The sequence below is a fragment of the Anomaloglossus baeobatrachus genome, chromosome 6 (assembly GCF_048569485.1).
Source record: "Anomaloglossus baeobatrachus isolate aAnoBae1 chromosome 6, aAnoBae1.hap1, whole genome shotgun sequence".
NCBI classification, from domain to species: domain Eukaryota; kingdom Metazoa; phylum Chordata; class Amphibia; order Anura; family Aromobatidae; genus Anomaloglossus; species Anomaloglossus baeobatrachus.
In genome coordinates, this window is record NC_134358.1 from 13,009,650 (window position 1) to 13,031,886 (window position 22,237).

At 62.6% G+C, this 22,237-nt stretch overlaps 1 protein-coding gene across 24 annotated transcripts in view; it reads right to left on the bottom strand.

The window, feature by feature from the left end:
- Positions 1 to 22,237, bottom strand: part of PLEC (plectin) — a 335,144-nt gene that overhangs the window by 75,478 nt on the left and 237,429 nt on the right. For 10 of the 24 annotated variants that reach the window (XM_075352742.1, XM_075352740.1, XM_075352751.1 and 7 more), the window contains 3 exons: positions 17,636 to 17,650; positions 9,031 to 9,120; positions 1,394 to 1,429 (listed from right to left, as the gene is read on the bottom strand). In XM_075352742.1, coding sequence (XP_075208857.1) covers positions 1,394 to 1,429; positions 9,031 to 9,120; positions 17,636 to 17,650 — 141 coding nt within the window. The remainder of the gene's footprint in view (positions 1 to 1,393; positions 1,430 to 9,030; positions 9,121 to 17,635; positions 17,651 to 22,237) is intronic. The other 14 variants (XM_075352741.1, XM_075352755.1, XM_075352759.1 and 11 more) reach the window with 3 other exon arrangements.

A 22,237-nucleotide genomic window follows, 5' to 3' on the forward strand; every position in this document is an offset into this window, starting at 1 on the left:
CGCCACACACACTGAATACGGGCGCCCCTGTCTGCAGCGCAGCCCGAGCGTCGAGAGGCAGAGCCGGACCATGGACCCCCGACAGTCAGAGGGGTGTAAAGACAACCACCGTCCACGCCCATCCTGAGCAGCCACTAATGTGCCGCCATCCCGACCTCGTGCAGCCCCTAATGTACTGCTATATTGACCCCACGCAGCCACAAATGCACGTCATCTCGACCCCACGCAGCCACTAATATGCCACTATCCCGACCCCGCACAGCCACTAATGTACCACTATAACCCTGTGCAGCCACTAATGTGCCACCATTCTGACCCCGCACAGCCACTAATGTGCCACCATATCAACCCCGCGCAGCCACTAATGTGCCACCATTCTGACCCTGCACAGCCACTAATGTGCCACCATATCAACCCCGCGCAGCCACTAATGTGCCACCATTCTGACCCCGCGCAGCCACTAAGGTGCCACCATATCAACCCCGCGCAGCTACTAATGTGCCGCCGTGTCTTCATCCTCCCTCGGCGCAGCCACTAATGTGGCACTGTCCTGACCTGGCACAGCCACTAATGTGCCACGATCCTGAACCCGCATGGACACTAATGAGCCACCGTCTTGACCCCGTGATGTTTTACGCACCAGGTGCACACAGGGGCGTCACTCACATTCCTAAACAGCCGACCTCCGCCATGAAGGGACATTCAGGAAATCCCATGGATGTCCGCCCCGAGAGCTCGCGCTTCCTGAGCAGGAAACCTTCACAGACACGCTGAGCGCTCGAGCACCGGGCACCATCACACAATGCTCGTCACCTCCAGTCAGTGGCCTCCGGAGCCAGCAGACAGGGCAGAGGCCGCGGGGTGAGAGGCTGCACTCAGAATACAGTCGCGTTGTGCTGCCTGCACCGGGGACGTCCCCTGCGCCGATCCCACCACACCCGCTGATCCCTCCTGCTGGTAAAGCCTCGGCCAATGGCGCCGTCACATGATCATTTCTGCTACAAGGGAGGGGCGGGGTCATGCTTTTGCAGCCAATCAACAAACATCCAGTAACATAAATCACCAATCACGTTAGTGCTGGTTTAGCAACAATCTGATTGGCCGTGTACATTGCGGTGTCATCCCTGACCGTGCGGGGCCACGCATCATGTGACACGCGCCATTATTGACAGTACATGAAAGGGGAGTGATCAATCAGAGGCAAAGTAATCAACCCCTGCGCCATTAGTTGTGTGGGGGGATGGGAGGTTATACGTGGGCAGGGCCATGCTCCGCCTCACAATGGGTGGCACTGCCCGGGAGGGATGACATCACACCCGCACTCAGCCAATGGCAGACCAGCATGCGACTAGAACATCATGCTCGGTGCAAACATGGCGCCTCCGGCACTCACCAGCCGCAAGTTCCTGATAACGTCCCGCTCCCTCGGCTACCCAGCAACAGCAGTGCAAGAAGGGAGCAAAGGGCAGAGGGCAAAGGTCAGAGGTCAGGGCAGAGTCCGGCAAACAGGAGACAACAAGGGAGAGAGAGAGCGAAGGCTTTATCCCAGCACAGACGGTAATGGGTTAAAGGGGGAGGGGAGTCTGTCTGTACCCTGGTCTACAGCGCCGCGGAGAATCCCACCGCAGCCGATATACAGGGACCGCAGAGAATCCCACCGCAGCCGATCTACAGGGGCCGCGGAGAATCCCACCGCAGCCGATCTACAGGGGCCGCGGAGAATCCCACCGCAGCCGATCTACAGGGACCGCAGAGAATCCCACCGCAGCCGATCTACAGGGGCCGAGGAGAATCCCACCGCAGCCGATCTACAGGGGCCGAGGAGAATCCCACCGCAGCCGATCTACAGGGACTGCGGATAACCCCACCGCAGCCGATCTACAGGGACCGCAGAAAACCCCACCGCAGCCGATCTACAGGGACCGCGGAGAATCCCACCGCAGCCGATCTACAGGGACCGCAGAAAACCCCACCGCAGCCGATCTACAGGGACCGCAGAAAACCCCACCGCAGCCGATCTACAGGGACCGCAGAGAATCCCACCGCAGCCGATCTACAGGGGCCGCAGAAAACCCCACCGCAGCCGATCTACAGGGACCGCAGAGAATCCCACCGCAGCCGATCTACAGGGGCCGCGGAGAATCCCACCGCAGCCGATCTACAGGGGCCGCGGAGAATCCCACCGCAGCCGATCTACAGGGACCGCAGAGAATCCCACCGCAGCCGATCTACAGGGGCCGCGGAGAATCCCACCGCAGCCGATCTACAGGGGCCGCGGAGAATCCCACCGCAGCCGATCTACAGGGACCGCAGAGAATCCCACCGCAGCCGATCTACAGGGGCCGAGGAGAATCCCACCGCAGCCGATCTACAGGGGCCGAGGAGAATCCCACCGCAGCCGATCTACAGGGACCGCGGATAACCCCACCGCAGCCGATCTACAGGGGCCGAGGAGAATCCCACCGCAGCCGATCTACAGGGACCGCGGATAACCCCACCGCAGCCGATCTACAGGAACCGCGGAGAATCCCACCGCAGCCGATCTACAGGGGCCGAGGAGAACCCCACCGCAGCCGATCTACAGGGACCGCGGAGAATCCCACCACAGCCGATCTACAGGGGCCGAGGAGAATCCCACCGCAGCCGATCTACAGGGACCGCGGAGAATCCCACCACAGCCGATCTACAGGGGCCGAGGAGAATCCCACCGCAGCCAATCTACAGGGACCGCGGAGAATCCCACCACAGCCGATCTACAGGAACCGCGGAGAATCCCACTGCAGCCGATCTACAGGGACCGAGGAGAACCCCACCGCAGCCGATCTACAGGGGCCGAGGAAAATCCCACCGCAGCCGATCTACAGCGCCGCGGAGAATCCCACCGCAGCCGATCTACAGGGACCGCAGAGAATCCCACCACAGCCGATCTACAGGAACCGCGGAGAATCCCACCGCAGCCGATCTACAGGGGCCGAGGAGAATCCCACCGCAGCCAATCTACAGGAACCGTGGAGAATCCCACCGCAACCGATCTACAGGGACCGCGGAAAATCCCACCGCTGCCGATCTACAGAAACCGCGGAGAATCCCACCGCAGCCGATCTACAGGGACCGAGGAGAATCCCACCGCAGCCGATCTACAGGGGCCGAGGAAAATCCCACCGCAGCCGATCTACAGCGCCGCGGAGAATCCCACCGCAGCCGATCTACAGGGGCCAAGGAGAATCCCACCGCAGCCGATCTACAGGGACCACGGAGAATCCCACCGCAGCCGATCTACAGGGGCCGAGGAGAATCCCACCGCAGCCGATCTAAAGGGACAGCGGAGAATCCCACCGCAGCCGATCTACAGGGACCGCGGAGAATCCCACCGCAGCCGATCTACAGGGACCGCGGAGAATCCCACCGCAGCCGATCTACAGGGACCACGGAGAATCCCACCGCAGCCGATCTACAGCGCCGCGGAGAATCCCACCGCAGCCGATCTACAGGGGCCGAGGAGAATCCCACCGCAGCCGATCTACAGGGACAGCGGAGAATCCCGCCGCAGCCGATCTACAGCGCCGCGGAGAATCCCACCGCAGCCGATCTACAGGGACCACGGAGAATCCCACCGCAGCCGATCTAAAGCGCCGCGGAGAATCCCACCGCAGCCGATCTACAGGGACCGCGGAGAATCCCACCGCAGCCGATCTACAGGGACCGCGGAGAATCCCACCGCAGCCGATCTACAGGGACCGCGGAGAATCCCACCGCAGCCGATCTACAAAAACCGCGGAGAATCCCACCGCAGCCGATCTACAGAAACCGCGGAGAATCCCACCGCAGCCGATCTACAGGGGCCGAGGAGAATCCCACCACAGCCAATCTACAGGAACCGCGGAGAATCCCACCGCAGCCGATCTACAGGGGCCGAGGAGAATCCCACCGCTGCCGATCTACAGGAACCGCGGAGAATCCCACCGCTGCCGATCTACAGGAACCGCGGAGAATCCCACCGCAGCCGATCTACAGGGGCCGAGGAGAATCCCACCGCAGCCGATCTACAGGGGCCGAGGAGAATCCCACCGCAGCCAATCTACAGGAACCGCGGAGAATCCCACCGCAACCGATCTACAGGGACCGCGGAAAATCCCACCGCTGCCGATCTACAGGAACCGCGGAGAATCCCACCGCAGCCGATCTACAGGGACCGAGGAGAATCCCACCGCAGCCGATCTACAGGGGCCGAGGAGAATCCCACCGCAGCCGATCTACAGGGACAGCGGAGAATCCCGCCGCAGCCGATCTACAGCGCCGCGGAGAATCCCACCGCAGCCGATCTACAGGGACCACGGAGAATCCCACCGCAGCCGATCTACAGCGCCGCGGAGAATCCCACCGCAGCCGATCTACAGGGACCGCGGAGAATCCCACCGCAGCCGATCTACAGGGACCGCGGAGAATCCCACCGCAGCCGATCTACAGGGACCGCGGAGAATCCCACCGCAGCCGATCTACAAAAACCGCGGAGAATCCCACCGCAGCCGATCTACAGAAACCGCGGAGAATCCCACCGCAGCCGATCTACAGGGGCCGAGGAGAATCCCACCACAGCCAATCTACAGGAACCGCGGAGAATCCCACCGCAGCCAATCTACAGGGACCGCGGAAAATCCCACCGCTGCCGATCTACAGGAACCGCGGAGAATCCCACCGCAGCCGATCTACAGGGGCCGAGGAGAATCCCACCGCAGCCGATCTACAGGGGCCGAGGAGAATCCCACCGCAGCCAATCTACAGGAACCGCGGAGAATCCCACCGCAACCGATCTACAGGGACCGCGGAAAATCCCACCGCTGCCGATCTACAGGAACCGCGGAGAATCCCACCGCAGCCGATCTACAGGGACCGAGGAGAATCCCACCGCAGCCGATCTACAGGGGCCGAGGAAAATCCCACCGCAGCCGATCTACAGGGACAGCGGAGAATCCCACCGCAGCCGATCTACAGCGCCGCGGAGAATCCCACCGCAGCCGATCTACAGGGACCACGGAGAATCCCACCGCAGCCGATCTACAACGCCGCGGAGAATCCCACCGCAGCCGATCTACAGGGACCGCGGAGAATCCCACCGCAGCCGATCTACAGGGACCGCGGAGAATCCCACCGCAGCCGATCTACAGGGACCGCGGAGAATCCCACCGCAGCCGATCTACAAAAACCGCGGAGAATCCCACCGCAGCCGATCTACAGAAACCGCGGAGAATCCCACCGCAGCCGATCTACAGGGGCCGAGGAGAATCCCACCACAGCCAATCTACAGGAACCGCGGAGAATCCCACTGCAGCCAATCTACAGGGACCGCGGAAAATCCCACCGCTGCCGATCTAAAGGGACAGCGGAGAATCCCACCGCAGCCGATCTACAGGGACCGCGGAGAATCCCACCGCAGCCGATCTACAGGGACCGCGGAGAATCCCACCGCAGCCGATCTACAGGGACCACGGAGAATCCCACCGCAGCCGATCTACAGCGCCGCGGAGAATCCCACCGCAGCCGATCTACAGGGGCCGAGGAGAATCCCACCGCAGCCGATCTACAGGGACAGCGGAGAATCCCGCCGCAGCCGATCTACAGCGCCGCGGAGAATCCCACCGCAGCCGATCTACAGGGACCACGGAGAATCCCACAGCAGCCGATCTACAGCGCCGCGGAGAATCCCACCGCAGCCGATCTACAGGGACCGCGGAGAATCCCACCGCAGCCGATCTACAGGGACCGCGGAGAATCCCACCGCAGCCGATCTACAGGGACCGCGGAGAATCCCACCGCAGCCGATCTACAGGGACCGCGGAGAATCCCACCGCAGCCGATCTACAAAAACCGCGGAGAATCCCACCGCAGCCGATCTACAGAAACCGCGGAGAATCCCACCGCAGCCGATCTACAGGGGCCGAGGAGAATCCCACCACAGCCAATCTACAGGAACCGCGGAGAATCCCACCGCAGCCAATCTACAGGGACCGCGGAAAATCCCACCGCTGCCGATCTACAGGAACCGCGGAGAATCCCACCGCAGCCGATCTACAGGGGCCGAGGAGAATCCCACCGCAGCCGATCTACAGGGGCCGAGGAGAATCCCACCGCAGCCAATCTACAGGAACCGCGGAGAATCCCACCGCAACCGATCTACAGGGACCGCGGAAAATCCCACCGCTGCCGATCTACAGGAACCGCGGAGAATCCCACCGCAGCCGATCTACAGGGACCGAGGAGAATCCCACCGCAGCCGATCTACAGGGGCCGAGGAAAATCCCACCGCAGCCGATCTACAGGGACAGCGGAGAATCCCACCGCAGCCGATCTACAGCGCCGCGGAGAATCCCACCGCAGCCGATCTACAGGGACCACGGAGAATCCCACCGCAGCCGATCTACAACGCCGCGGAGAATCCCACCGCAGCCGATCTACAGGGACCGCGGAGAATCCCACCGCAGCCGATCTACAGGGACCGCGGAGAATCCCACCGCAGCCGATCTACAGGGACCGCGGAGAATCCCACCGCAGCCGATCTACAAAAACCGCGGAGAATCCCACCGCAGCCGATCTACAGAAACCGCGGAGAATCCCACCGCAGCCGATCTACAGAAACCGCGGAGAATCCCACCGCAGCCGATCTACAGGGGCCGAGGAGAATCCCACCACAGCCACTCTACAGGAACCGCGGAGAATCCCACTGCAGCCAATCTACAGGGACCGCGGAAAATCCCACCGCTGCCGATCTACAGGAACCGCGGAGAATCCCACCGCAGCCGATCTACAGGGGCCGAGGAGAATCCCACCGCAGCCGATCTACAAAAACCGCGGAGAATCCCACCGCAGCCGATCTACAGAAACCGCGGAGAATCCCACCGCAGCCGATCTACAGCGCCGCGGAGAATCCCACCGCAGCCGATCTACAGGGACTACGGAGAATCCCACCGCAGCCGATCTACAGCGCCGCGGAGAATCCCACCACAGCCGATCTACAGGGACCGCGGAGAATCCCACCGCAGCCAATCTACAGGGACCGCGGAGAATGCCACCGCAGCCGATCTACAGGGACTGCGGAGAATCCCACCGCAGCCGATCTACAGGGACCGAGGAGAATCCCACTGCAGCCAATCTATGGGGTCCGAGGAAAATCCCACCGCAGCCGATCTACAGGAACCGCAGAGAATCCCACCGCAACCGATCTACAGGGACCGCGGAAAATCCCACCGCAGCTGATCTACAGGGACCGCGGAGAATCCCACCGCAGCCGATCTACAGGGACCGCGGAGAATCCCACCGCAGCCGATCTACAGGGACCGCGGAAAATCCCACCGCAGCCGATCTACAGGGGCCAAGGAAAATCCCACCGCAGCCGATCTACAGGGGCCAAGGAAAATCCCACCGCAGTCGATATACAGGGGCCGAGGAGAATCCCACCGCAGCCGATCTACAGGGGCCGAGGAGAATCCCACCGCAGCCGATCTACGGGACCGCGGAGAATCCCACCGCAGCCAATCTACAGGGGCCGAGGAAAATCCCACCGCAGCCGATCTACAGCGCCGCGGAGAATCCCACCGCAGCCGATCTACAGGGTCCGAGAGAAATCCCACCGCAGCCGATCTACAGGGGCCGCGGAAAATCCCACCGCAGCCGATCTACAGGGGCCGCGGAAAATCCCACCGCAGCTGATCTACAGGGTCCGAGAGAAATCCCACCGCAGCCGATCTACAGAAACCGCGGAAAATCCCACCGCAGCCGATCTACAGGGATCGTGGAGAATCCCACCGCAGCCGATCTACAGGGACCGCGGAGAATCCCACCGCAGCCGATCTACAGAAACCGCGGAAAATCCCACCGCTGCCGATCTACAGGGACCGAGGAGAATCCCACCGCAGCCGATCTACAGGGATCGTGGAGAATCCCACCGCAGCCGATCTACAGGGACCGAGGAGAATCCCACCGCAGCCGATCTACAGGAACCGCGGAAAATACCACCGCAGCCGATCTACAGGGGCCGAGGAAAATCCCACCACAGCTGATCTACAGGGGCCAAGGAAAATCCCACCGTAGCCGATCTACAGGGACCGCGGAGAATCCCACCGCAGCCGATCTACAGGGATCGTGGAGAATCCCACCGCAGCCGATCTACAGGGACCGCGGAGAATCCCACCGCAGCCGATCTACAGGGGCCGAGAGAAATTCCACCGCAGCCGATATACAGGGGCCAAGGAAAATCCCACCGCATCCGATCTACAGGGTCCGCGGAGAATCCCACCGCAGCCGATCTACAGGGTCCGCGGAGAATCCCACCGCAGCCAATCTACAGGGGCCGAGAGAAATTCCACCGCAGCCGATATACAGGGGCCAAGGAAAATCCCACCGCAGCCGATCTACAGGGTCCGCGGAGAATCCCACCGCAGCCGATCTACAGGGTCCGCGGAGAATCCCACCGCAGCCGATCTACAGTGACCGCAGAGAATCCCACCGCAGCCGATCTACAGGGTCTGCGGAGAATCCCATCGCAGCCAATCTACAGGGGCCGCGGAGAATCCCACCGTAACCGATCTACAGGGGCCGAGGAAAATCCCACCGCTGCAGATCTACAGGGGCCGAGGAAAATCCCACCGCAGTCGATCTATGGGGTCCAAGGAAAATCTATGGGGTGAAAATCCCACCGCAGCAAGGCTCGGTCTCTGATCTCCGGGGGTCTCGGGGAGAATAAGGGGCACACACAGCTACAGATGACTGAACAGACCTCCAGCGGGACTCTGGTCATTTACTGGGAGTACTGGGTGAATCATTACTGGAACCAGTGCAGGTGATACACTACAATGCGGGTTCCTGACTTTGGTGGGTCTTTGTGATTTTGTGATGGCCCCCGACTATTGGGACAAGAGAAGAGAGGATGAGGGTGAGTGACATTAGTAGTGAGAGATGCAGGAGGTCCGACATGACGTCCCCAGGAGAGCGGAAGCTGCAGTCCACATTGAACCTGAGGATTTTGTGGAAACTTACCAGCGTCTCCCCCGAGAGAACTTCCAGGAGCGAGATGAGGTTGTGTCCATCGCGGAGATCTTCATACAAATCATTCACGTGACGCTGAGCCTAGAGACAAGAGAGAAACGGGATTAATATGGTGACCAGTGGGGTACAGGAGAGGGCTGCGGAGGAGGAGCAGAGGCCGGCACTGGGGTACAGGAGAGGGTTGCGGAGGAGGAGCAGAGGCCGGCACTGGGATACAGGAGAGGGCTGCGGAGGAGGAGCAGAGGCCGGCACTGGGGTACAGGACAGGGCTGCGGAGGAGGAGCAGAGGCCGGCACTGGGGTACAGGAGAGGGCTGCGGAGGAGGAGCAGAGGCCGGCACTGGGGTACACGAGAGGGCTGCGGAGGAGGAGCAGAGGCCGGCACTGGGGTACACGAGAGGGCTGCGGAGGAGGAGCAGAGGCCGGCACTGGGGTACAGGAGAGGGCTGCGGAGGAGGAGCAGAGGCCAGCACTGGGGTACAGGAGAGGGCTGCGGAGGAGGAGCAGAGGCCAGCACTGGGGTACAGGAGAGGGCTGCGGAGGAGGAGCAGAGGCCAGCACTGGGGTACACGAGAGGGCTGCGGAGGAGGAGCAGAGGCCGGCACTGGGGTACACGAGAGGGCTGCGGAGGAGGAGCAGAGGCCAGCACTGGGGTACAGGAGAGGGCTGCGGAGGAGGAGCAGAGGCCAGCACTGGGGTACAGGAGAGGGCTGCAGAGGAGGAGCAGAGGCCGGCACTGGGGTACAGGACAGGGCTGCGGAGGCCGGCACTGGGGTACAGGAGAGGGCTGCGGAGGAGGAGCAGAGGCCAGCACTGGGGTACAGGAGAGGGCTGCGGAAGAGGAGCAGAGGCCAGCACTGGGGTACAGGAGAGGGCTGCGGAGGAGGAGCAGAGGCCGGCACTGGGGTACAGGAGAGGGCTGCGGAGGAGGAGCAGAGGCCGGCACTGGGGTACAGGAGAGGGCTGCAGAGGAGGAGCAGAGGCCGGCACTGGGGTACAAGAGAGGGCTGCGGAGGAGTTGGAGCAGAGGCCGGCACTGGGGTACAGGAGAGGGCTGCGGAGGAGGAGCAGAGGCCAGCACTGGGGTACAGGAGAGGGCTGCGGAGGAGGAGCAGAGGCCGGCACTGGGGTACAGGAGAGGGATGCGGAGGAGGAGCCGAGGCCGGCACTGGGGTACAGGAGAGGGCTGCGGAGGAGGAGCAGAGGCCAGCACTGGGGTACAGGAGAGGGCTGCGGAGGAGGAGCAGAGGCCGGCACTGGGGTACAGGAGAGGGCTGCGGAGGAGGAGCAGAGGCCGGCACTGGGGTACAGGAGAGGGCTGCGGAGGAGGAGCAGAGGCCGGCACTGGGGTACAGGAGAGGGCTGCGGAGGAGGAGCAGAGGCCGGCACTGGGGTACAGGAGAGGGCTGCGGAGGAGGAGCAGAGGCCGGCACTGGGGTACAGGACAGGGCTGCGGAGGCCGGCACTGGGGTACAGGAGAGGGCTGCGGAGGAGGAGCAGAGGCCGGCACTGGGGTACAGGAGAGGGCTGCGGAGGAGGAGGAGAGGCCGGCACTGGGGTACAGGAGAGGGCTGCGGAGGAGGAGCAGAGGCCAGCACTGGGGTACAGGAGAGGGCTGCGGAGGAGGAGCAGAGGCCGGCACTGGGGTACAGGAGAGGGCTGCAGAGGAGGAGCAGAGGCCGGCACTGGGGTACAGGAGAGGGCTGCGGAGGAGGAGCAGAGGCCGGCACTGGGGTACAGGAGAGGGCTGCGGAGGAGGAGCAGAGGCCGGCACTGGGGTACAGGAGAGGGCTGCGGAGGAGGAGCAGAGGCCGGCACTGGGGTACAGGAGAGGGCTGCGGAGGAGGAGCAGAGGCCGGCACTGGGGTACAGGAGAGGGCTGCGGAGGAGGAGCAGAGGCCAGCACTGGGGTACAGGAGAGGGCTGCGGAGGAGGTGCAGAGGTCGACACTGGGGTACAGGAGAGGGCTGCGGAGGAGGAGCAGAGGCCGGCACTGGGGTACAGGAGAGGGCTGCGGAGGAGGAGCAGAGGCCGGCACTGGGGTACAGGAGAGGGCTGCGGAGGAGGAGCAGAGGCCGGCACTGGGGTACAGGACAGGGCTGCGGAGGCCGGCACTGGGGTACAGGAGAGGGCTGCGGAGGAGGAGCAGAGGCCAGCACTGGGGTACAGGACAGGGCTGCGGAGGAGGAGCAGAGGCCGGCACTGGGGTACAGGAGAGGGCTGCGGAGGAGGAGGAGAGGCCGGCACTGGGGTACAGGAGAGGGCTGCGGAGGAGGAGCAGAGGCCGGCACTGGGGTACAGGAGAGGGCTGCAGAGGAGGAGCAGAGGCCGGCACTAGGGTACAGGAGAGGGCTGCAGAGGAGGAGCAGAGGCCGGCACTGGGGTACAGGAGAGGGCTGCGGAGGAGGAGCAGAGGCCGGCACTGGGGTACAGGAGAGGGCTGCGGAAGAGGAGCAGAGGCCGGCACTGGGGTACAGGAGAGGGCTGCGGAGGAGGAGCAGAGGCCGGCACTGGGGTACAGGAAAGGGCTGCAGAGGAGGAGCAGAGGCCGGCACTGGGGTACAGGAGAGGGCTGCGGAGGAGCAGAGGCCGGCACTGGGGTACAGGAGAGGGCTGCGGAGGAGCAGAGGCTGGCACTGGGGTACAGGAGAGGGCTGCGGAGGAGGAGCAGAGGCCGGCACTGGGGTACAGGAGAGGGCTGCAGAGGAGGACCAGAGGCCGGCACTGGGGTACAGGAGAGGGCTGCAGAGGAGGAGCAGAGGCCGGCACTGGGGTACAGGAGAGGGCTGCGGAGGAGGAGCAGAGGCCGGCACTGGGGTACAGGACAGGGCTGCGGAGGAGGAGCAGAGGCCGGCACTGGGGTACAGGACAGGGCTGCGGAGGAGGAGCAGAGGCCGGCACTGGGGTACAGGAGAGGGCTGCGGAGGAGCAGAGGCCGGCACTGGGGTACAGGAGAGGGCTGCGGAGGAGGAGCAGAGGCCGGCACTGGGGTACAGGAGAGGGCTGCGGAGGAGGAGCAGAGGCCGGCACTGGGGTACAGGAGAGGGCTGCGGAGGAGGAGCAGAGGCCGGCACTGGGGTACAGGAGAGGGCTGCGGAGGAGGAGCAGAGGCCGGCACTGGGGTACAGGAGAGGGCTGCGGAGGAGGAGCAGAGGCCGGCACTGGGGTACAGGAGAGGGCTGCGGAGGAGGAGCAGAGGCCGGCACTGGGGTACAGGAGAGGGCTGCGGAAGAGGAGCAGAGGCCGGCACTGGGGTACAGGAGAGGGCTGCGGAGGAGGAGCAGAGGCCGGCACTGGGGTACAGGAAAGGGCTGCAGAGGAGGAGCAGAGGCCGGCACTGGGGTACAGGAGAGGGCTGCGGAGGAGCAGAGGCCGGCACTGGGGTACAGGAGAGGGCTGCGGAGGAGCAGAGGCTGGCACTGGGGTACAGGAGAGGGCTGCGGAGGAGGAGCAGAGGCCGGCACTGGGGTACAGGAGAGGGCTGCGGAAGAGGAGCAGAGGCCGGCACTGGGGTACAGGAGAGGGCTGCGGAGGAGGAGCAGAGGCCGGCACTGGGGTACAGGAAAGGGCTGCAGAGGAGGAGCAGAGGCCGGCACTGGGGTACAGGAGAGGGCTGCGGAGGAGCAGAGGCCGGCACTGGGGTACAGGAGAGGGCTGCGGAGGAGCAGAGGCTGGCACTGGGGTACAGGAGAGGGCTGCGGAGGAGGAGCAGAGGCCGGCACTGGGGTACAGGAGAGGGCTGCGGAAGAGGAGCAGAGGCCGGCACTGGGGTACAGGAGAGGGCTGCGGAGGAGGAGCAGAGGCCGGCACTGGGGTACAGGAAAGGGCTGCAGAGGAGGAGCAGAGGCCGGCACTGGGGTACAGGAGAGGGCTGCGGAGGAGCAGAGGCCGGCACTGGGGTACAGGAGAGGGCTGCGGAGGAGCAGAGGCTGGCACTGGGGTACAGGAGAGGGCTGCGGAGGAGGAGCAGAGGCCGGCACTGGGGTACAGGAGAGGGCTGCAGAGGAGGACCAGAGGCCGGCACTGGGGTACAGGAGAGGGCTGCAGAGGAGGAGCAGAGGCCGGCACTGGGGTACAGGAGAGGGCTGCGGAGGAGGAGCAGAGGCCGGCACTGGGGTACAGGACAGGGCTGCGGAGGAGGAGCAGAGGCCGGCACTGGGGTACAGGACAGGGCTGCGGAGGAGGAGCAGAGGCCGGCACTGGGGTACAGGAGAGGGCTGCGGAGGAGGAGCAGAGGCCGGCACTGGGGTACAGGAGAGGGCTGCGGAGGAGCAGAGGCCGGCACTGGGGTACAGGAGAGGGCTGCGGAGGAGGAGCAGAGGCCGGCATTGGGGTACAGGAGAGGGCTGCGGAGGAGGAGCAGAGGCCGGCACTGGGGTACAGGAGAGGGCTGCGGAGGAGGAGCAGAGGCCGGCACTGGGGTACAGGAGAGGGCTGCGGAGGAGGAGCAGAGGCCGGCACTGGGGTACAGGAGAGGGCTGCGGAGGAGGAGCAGAGGCCGGCACTGGGGTACAGGAGAGGGCTGCGGAGGAGGAGCAGAGGTCGGCACTGGGGTACAGGAGAGGGCTGCGGAGGAGGAGCAGAGGCCGGCACTGGGGTACAGGAGAGGGCTGCAGAGGAGGAGCAGAGGCCGGCACTGGGGTACAGGAGAGGGCTGCGGAGGAGCAGAGGCCGGCACTGGGGTACAGGAGAGGGATGCGGAGGAGGAGCAGAGGCAAGCACTGGGGTACAGGAGAGGGCTGCGGAGGAGGAGCAGAGGCCGGCACTGGGGTACAGGAGAGGGCTGCGGAGGAGGAGCAGAGGCCGGCACTGGGGTACAGGAGAGGGCTGCGGAGGAGGAGCAGAGGCCGGCACTGGGGCACAGGAGAGGGCTGCGGAGGAGGAGCAGAGGCCGGCACTGGGGTACAGGAGAGGGCTGCGGAGGAGGAGCAGAGGCCGGCACTGGGGTACAGGAGAGGGCTGCGGAGGAGGAGCAGAGGCCGGCACTGGGGTACAGGAGAGGGCTGCGGAGGAGGAGGAGAGGCCGGCACTGGGGTACAGGAGAGGGCTGCGGAGGAGGAGCAGAGGCCGGCACTGGGGTACAGGAGAGGGCTGCGGAGGAGGAGCAGAGGCCGGCACTGGGGTACAGGAGAGGGCTGCGGAGGAGGAGCGGAGGCCGGCACTGGGGTACAGGAGAGGGCTGCGGAGGAGGAGCAGAGGCCGGCACTGGGGTACAGGAGAGGGCTGCAGAGGAGGAGCCGAGGCCGGCACTGGGGTACAGGAGAGGGCTGCGGAGGAGGAGCAGAGGCCAGCACTGGGGTACAGGAGAGGGCTGTGGAGGAGGAGTAGAGGCCGAAATTGAGGTACAGGAGAGGGCTGCGGAGGAGGAGCAGAGGCCGGCACAGGGGTACAGGAGAGGGCTGCGGCGGAGTCAAGGCTGGAACTGGGGTACAGGAGAGGGCTGCGGAGGAGGAGCAGAGCACGTCATTGGGGTACAGGAGAGGAATGCGGAGGAGGAGCCGAGGCCGGCACTGCAGCACAGGAGAGGCCTGCAGAGGAGGAGGCTGGCACTGCAGCACAGGAGAGGCCTGCAGAGGAGGAAGCTGGCACTGCGGCACAGGAGAGGACTGTAGAGGAGGAGGCTGGCACTGCAGCACAGGAGAGGGCTGCGGAGGAGGAGGAGAGGCCGGCACTGGGGTACAGGAGAGGGCTGCGGAGGAGGAGCAGAGGCCGGCACTGGGGTACAGGAGAGGGCTGCGGAGGAGGAGCAGAGGCCGGCACTGGGGTACAGGAGAGGGCTGCGGAGGAGGAGCAGAGGCCAGCACTGGGGTACAGGAGAGGGCTGCGGAGGAGGAGCAGAGGCCGGCACTGGGGTACAGGAGAGGACTGCGGAGGAGGAGCAGAGGCCGGCACTGGGGTACAGGAGAGGGCTGCGGAGGAGGAGCAGAGGCCGGCACTGGGGTACAGGAGAGGGCTGCGGAGGAGGAGCAGAGGCCGGCACTGGGGTACAGGAGAGGGCTGCGGAGGAGGAGGAGAGGCCGGCACTGGGGTACAGGAGAGGGCTGCGGAGGAGGAGCAGAGGCCGGCACTGGAGTACAGGAGAGGGCTGCGGAGGAGGAGCCGAGGCCGGCACTGGGGTACAGGAGAGGGCTGCGGAGGAGGAGCAGAGGCCAGCACTGGGGTACAGGAGAGGGCTGTGGAGGAGGAGTAGAGGCCGAAATTGAGGTACAGGAGAGGGCTGCGGAGGAGGAGCAGAGGCCGGCACAGGGGTACAGGAGAGGGCTGCGGCGGAGTCAAGGCTGGAACTGGGGTACAGGAGAGGGCTGCGGAGGAGGAGCAGAGCACGGCATTGGGGTACAGGAGAGGGATGCGGAGGAGGAGCCGAGGCCGGCACTGCAGCACAGGAGAGGCCTGCAGAGGAGGAGGCTGGCACTGCAGTACAGGAGAGGCCTGCAGAGGAGGAAGCTGGCACTGCGGCACAGGAGAGGACTGTAGAGGAGGAGGCTGGCACTGCAGCACAGGAGAGGGCTGCGGAGGAGGAGGAGAGGCCAGCACTGGGGTACAGGAGAGGGCTGCGGAGGAGGAGCAGAGGCCGGCACTGGGGTACAGGAGAGGGCTGCGGAGGAGGAGCAGAGGCCGGCACTGGGGTACAGGAGAGGGCTGCGGAGGAGGAGCAGAGGCCGGCACTGGGGTACAGGAGAGGGCTGCGGAGGAGGAGCAGAGGCCAGCACTGGGGTACAGGAGAGGGCTGCGGAGGAGGAGCAGAGGCCGGCACTGGGGTACAGGAGAGGACTGCGGAGGAGGAGTAGAGGCCGGCACTGGGGTACAGGACAGGGCTGCGGAGGAGGAGCAGAGGCCGGCACTGGGGTACAGGACAGGGCTGCGGAGGAGGAGCAGAGGCCGGCACTGGGGTACAGGAGAGGGCTGCGGAGGAGGAGGAGAGGCCGGCACTGGGGTACAGGAGAGGGCTGCGGAGGAGGAGCAGAGGCCGGCACTGGGGTACAGGAGAGGACTGCGGAGGAGGAGCAGAGGCCGGCACTGGGGTACAGGAGAGGGCTGCGGAGGAGGAGCAGAGGCCGGCACTGGGGTACAGGACAGGGCTGCGGAGGAGGAGCAGAGGCCGGCACTGGGGTACAGGAGAGGGCTGCGGAGGAGGAGGAGAGGCCGGCACTGGGGTACAGGAGAGGGCTGCGGAGGAGGAGCAGAGGCCGGCACTGGGGTACAGGAGAGGGCTGCGGAGGAGGAGCAGAGGCCGGCACTGGGGTACAGGAGAGGGCTGCAGAGGAGGAGCCGAGGCCGGCACTGGGGTACAGGAGAGGGCTGCGGAGGAGGAGCCGAGGCCGGCACTGGGGTACAGGAGAGGGCTGCGGAGGAGGAGCAGAGGCCAGCACTGGGGTACAGGAGAGGGCTGTGGAGGAGGAGCAGAGGCCAGCACTGGGGTACAGGAGAGGGCTGTGGAGGAGGAGTAGAGGCCGAAATTGAGGTACAGGAGAGGGCTGCGGAGGAGGAGCAGAGCACGGCATTGGGGTACAGGAGAGGGATGCGGAGGAGGAGCCGAGGCCGGCACTGCAGCACAGGAGAGGCCTGCAGAGGAGGAGGCTTGCACTGCAGCACAGGAGAGGCCTGCAGAGGAGGAAGCTGGCACTGCGGCAAAGGAGAGGACTGTAGAGGAGGAGGCTGGCACTGCAGCACAGGAGAGGCCTGCAGAGGAGGAGGCTGGCACTGCAGCACAGAAGAGGCCTGCAGAGGAGGAACAGTGACCAACACTGCGGCACAGGAGAGGCCAGCAGAGGAGAGGCCTGCATTGGAGGAACAGCAGTTGGCACTGCGGCACATGAGATGCCTGCTGTGGAGCAACTGTGGCTCGGGAGCAGAATGGATGGGCAACAGTCGGCAGAAGGACAGACAGCAGGGTGGAGGACTTGGCACAGTCTCTGGATCACTGTGGAGCAAGGTTTAACCTTTCGTCTGGAATGTGGCTGACACCTCGCCCAGCACAACCCATGAGAGCAGCGTCCGGGAGAGGACACCTGATAAGACACCTCTGCTCCCTGCACCCAAGTGTCAGATACTCAGGGAGTCCTCAGCAGGCGCCGGACGCCGGGGATCGGCACAGTTGGATTTTCCTGGCACTAGGCCTCTCTTGTAGGAAAATTCATATAAAGAGCCCAATGTCTCCAGGAGTCTCCGGAGGCCAAATCAGCAGAATGTATGGAATATGTGAGCTGGCAGCGGCGCTGGCAGAGCTGGGCACGGTCCACCGCACGCACAGCCGCCTCCACACAACGAGGCCGGGGATACGTACAGGCTCCTGGTCTATAGCATGGACAGGGCATAGACAGGGTTAGGCGGCACATACAATGTGTGGATGGCCGGGCACAGGAATGATGAGAGTGGCATGCAGACTCACAGCACCTCATGCCCCCACACACCATGCAGGGGATGGGCACAATGATGTGAAGTATGAGAGTGGCAGGGACCGTCCCCCATAACCAGTGCCGGAGGCTCCAGACCCCCAAGAAGTACAAATCAGCAGCAATAACCGGACTTGTGGTTACTCTGGTACAAGCCATGCACAGAGGCCTGCCGCAAGCCAGCAGATGGGAAGCAGCACCTACCTCTGCCCTCCAGTGCTGCAGAGTCCGCAGGAGGGGAGCGAGAAGACAGAGGAGAAACAGACGGCAGGACGAGGACAGGAGGAAAAAAGAGCAGGAATTAAGGACTTCTCATAGGAATCAACCAAAGATCAGACGACATCAGAGACCTAGAGAGACCCCTGCAACCCTGCTCTACAGGACAGAGACCTCCGAGCCCTGCTCTATAGGACAGCGACCTCCGAGCCCTGCTCTATAGGACAGCGACCTCCGAGCGCTGCTCTACAGGACAGCGACCTCCGAGCCCTGCTCTATAGGACAGCGACCTCCGAGCCCTGCTCTATAGGACAGAGACCCCTGCAACCCTGCTCTACAGGACAGAGACCTCCGAGCCCTGCTCTATAGGACAGCGACCTCCGAGCGCTGCTCTATAGGACAGCGACCTCCGAGCCCTGCTCTATAGGACAGCGACCTCCGAGCGCTGCTCTACAGGACAGCGACCTCCGAGCCCTGCTCTACAGGACAGAGACCTCCGAGCGCTGCTCTACAGGACAGAGACCTCTGAGCCCTGCTCTACAGGACAGCGACCTCCGAGCCCTGCTCTATAGGACAGCGACCTCCGAGCGCTGCTCTACAGGACAGCGACCTCCGAGCCCTGCTCTATAGGACAGCGACCTCCGAGCCCTGCTCTACAGGACAGAGACCCCTGCAACCCTGCTCTACAGCACAGAGACCTCCGAGCCCTGCTCTACAGGACAGAGACCTCCGAGCCCTGCTCTACAGGACAGAGACCTCCGAGCGCTGCTCTACAGGACAGAGACCTCCGAGCCCTGCTCTACAGGACAGAGACCCCTGCAACCCTGCTCTACAGGACAGAGACCTCCGAGCCCTGCTCTACAGGACAGAGACCCCTGCAACCCTGCTCTACAGGACAGAGACCTCCGAGCCCTGCTCTATAGGACAGCGACCTCCGAGCCCTGCTCTATAGGACAGCGACCTCCGAGCCCTGCTCTACAGGACAGAGACCCCTGCAACCCTGCTCTACAGGACAGAGACCTCCGAGCCCTGCTCTACAAGACAGAGACCTCCGAGCCCTGCTTTACAGGACAGAGACCTCCGAGCCCTGCTCTACAGGACAGAGACCTCCGAGCCCTGCTCTACAGGAGAGAGACCTCCGAGCCCTGCTCTACAGGACAGAGACCTCAGAGCCTTGCTCTACAGGACAGAGACCTCCGAGCCTTGCTCTACAGGACAGAGACCTCCGAGCCTTGCTCTACAGGACAGAGACCTCCGAACCTTGCTCTACAGGACAGAGACCTCCGAGCCCTGCTCTACAGGACAGAGACCTACGAGTCCTGCTCTACAGGACAGAGACCTCCGAGCTCTGCTCTACAGGACAGCGACCTCCGAACCTTGCTCTACAGGACAGAGACCTCCGAACCTTGCTCTACAGGACAGAGACCTCCGAACCTTGCTCTACAGGACAGAGACCTCCGAGCCCTGCTCTACAGGACAGAGACCTACGAGTCCTGCTCTACAGGACAGAGACCTCCGAGCTCTGCTCTACAGGACAGAGACCTCCGAGCCTTGCTCTACAGGACAGAGACCTCCGAACCTTGCTCTACAGGACAGCGACCTCCGAACCTTGCTCTACAGGACAGAGACCTCCGAGCCCTGCTCTACAGGACAGAGACCTCCGAACCTTGCTCTACAGGACAGAGACCTCCGAGCCTTGCTCTACAGGACAGAGACCTCCGAGCCTTGCTCTACAGGACAGAGACCTCCGAGCCTTGCTCTACAGGACAGAGACCTCAGAGCCCTGCTCTACAGGACAGAGACCCCTGCAACCCTGCCTTACAGGACAGAGACCTCCAAGCCCTGCTCTACAGGACAGAGACCCCTGCAACCCTGCTCTACAGGACAGAGACCCCTGCAACCCTGCTCTACAGGACAGAGACCTCCGAGCCCTGCTCTACAGGACAGAGACCTCCGAGCCCTGCTCTACAGGTCAGAGACCTCCGAGCCCTGCTCTACAGGTCAGAGACCTCCGAGCCTTGCTCTACAGGACAGAGACCTCCGAGCCCTGCTCTACAGGACAGAGACCTCCGAGCCCTGCTCTACAGGACAGAGACCTCTGCAACCCTGCTCTACAGGACAAAGACCTCCGAGCCTTGCTCTACAGGACAGAGACCTCCGAGCCCTGCTCTACAGGACAGAGACCTCCGAGCCCTGCTCTACAGGGCAGAGACCTACGAGCCCTGCTCTACAGGACAGAGACCTCCGGAGCCCTGCTCTACAGGACAGAGACCTACGAGTTCTGCTCTACAGGACAGAGACCTCCGAGCTCTGCTCTACAGGACAGCGACCTCCGAGCCCTGCTCTACAGGACAGAGACCTCCGAGCCCTGCTCTACAGGACAGAGACCTCCGAGCCCTGCTCTACAGGACAGAGACCTCCGAGCCCTGCTCTACAGGACAGCAACCTCCGAGCCCTGCTCTACAGGACAGCAACCTCCGAGCCCTGCTCTACAGGACAGAGTCCTCCGAGCCCTGCTCTACAGGACAGAGACCTCCGAGCCCTGCTCTACAGGACAGAGACCTCCGAGCCCTGCTCTACAGGACAGAAACCTCCAAACTCTGCTCTACAGGACAGAGACCTTCGAGCCCTGCCCTACAGGACAGAGACCTCCAAACTCTGCTCTACAGGACAGAGACCTTCGAGCCCTGCCCTACAGGACAGAGACCCCTGTAACCCTGCCCTAGAGAACAGAGACCTTTGTTGACCTCCGAGTTATATACTCACTGCTGATAATTCTGCACACGGTGTATGCTATATACTCACTGCTGATAATTCTGCACACGGTGTATGCTATATACTCACTGCTGATAATTCTGCACACGGTGTATGCTATATACTCACTGCTGATAATTCTGCACACGGTGTATGCTATATACTCACTGCTGATAATTCTGCACACGGTGTATACTATATACTCACTGCTGATAATTCTGCACACGGTGTATGCTATATACTCACTGCTGATAATTCTGCACACTGTGTATACTATATACTCACTGCTGATAATTCTGCACACGGTGTATGCTATATACTCACTGCTGATAATTCTGCACACGGTGTATACTATATACTCACTGCTGATAAATCTACACACGGTGTATGCTATATACTCACTGCTGATAATTCTGCACATGGTGTATGCTATATACTCACTGCTGATAATTCTGCACATGGTGTATGCTATATACTCACTGCTGATAATTCTGCACACGGTGTATGCTATATACTCACTGCTGATAATTCTGCACACGGTGTATGCTATATACTCACTGCTGATAGTTCTGCACACGATGTATGCTATATACTCACAGCACCAATACAGGGGTCAGGAGAGGAACACTAAACACTGGAGATCCCACATACCAGTATAGAGGTGAGATGAGGGATCTCCATTTACCAGTGCAGCCATTATGGAGTGGATCCCTTGGTTAAGAGTAAATGATGAACAGCTTCCTTGTACTCCACTTTGCACCATCCAGTAAGTTAACCCTTCATAGCAGGGTCTTCGCACAGCCAGAATCAGTAATTATACAGCCGGTCCCTGTCACACGTGTGGCCCCTGATAGAATAATGGTCTCCCTGTCTCATGAAAGACGTGGTGTCCTGAGTAATTAGCTGCAGCGTTGCCCAGGGCATGGCAGACCCACCCAGCTCCAGAATAATAGAGGCACGGGACGTCTGACATTTAACAGCGTGAAGATAACAAGGACACATGACTAGGGAAGATCCTGACAAAGAGCTGGAGAATTAACGGGGACCCACCCGTCTGTAGAACTAATACCCCTCGAGTATGGAAGCAGCAGCTCCAACATCACCACAGAACAGAAAGCGAGAGAGAAAGTGAGAGGGAGAGAGCGAAAGAGAGAGAAAGTGAGAGAGGGAGAGAGAGAATGCGAGAGAGGGGTGAGAGCGAGAGAGAAAGGAAGAGAGGGAGAATGAGAGCAAGAGAGAATGTGAGAGGGAGCGAGAGAGAAAGGAAGAGAGAAAGCGAGGGCAAGAGAGAAAGCGAGGGCAAGAGAGAAAGCGAGGGCAAGAGAGAAAGCGAGGGCAAGAGAGAAAGCGAGAGAGGGAGAGAGCGAGAGCAAGAGAAAGCGAGAGAGGGAGAGAGCAAGAGATAATGCGAGAGAGGGAGAGAGCAAGAGAGAAAGGAAGAGAGGGAGAACGAGAGCAAGAGAGAATGTGAGAGGGAGCGAGAGAGAAAGGAAGAGAGAAAGCGAGGGCAAGAGAGAAAGCGAGGGCAAGAGAGAAAGCGAGGGCAAGAGAGAAAGCGAGGGCAAGAGAGAAAGCGAGGGCAAGAGAGAAAGCGAGGGCAAGAGAGAAAGCGAGGGCAAGAGAGAAAGCGAGGGCAAGAGAGAAAGCGAGAGAGGGAGAGAGCGAGAGCAAGAGAAAGCGAGAGAGGGAGAGAGCAAGAGAGAAAGGAAGAGAGGGAGAACGAGAGCAAGAGAGAATGTGAGAGGGAGCGAGAGAGAAAGGAAGAGAGAAAGCGAGGGCAAGAGAGAAAGCGAGGGCAAGAGAGAAAGCGAGAGAGGGAGAGAGCGAGAGCAAGAA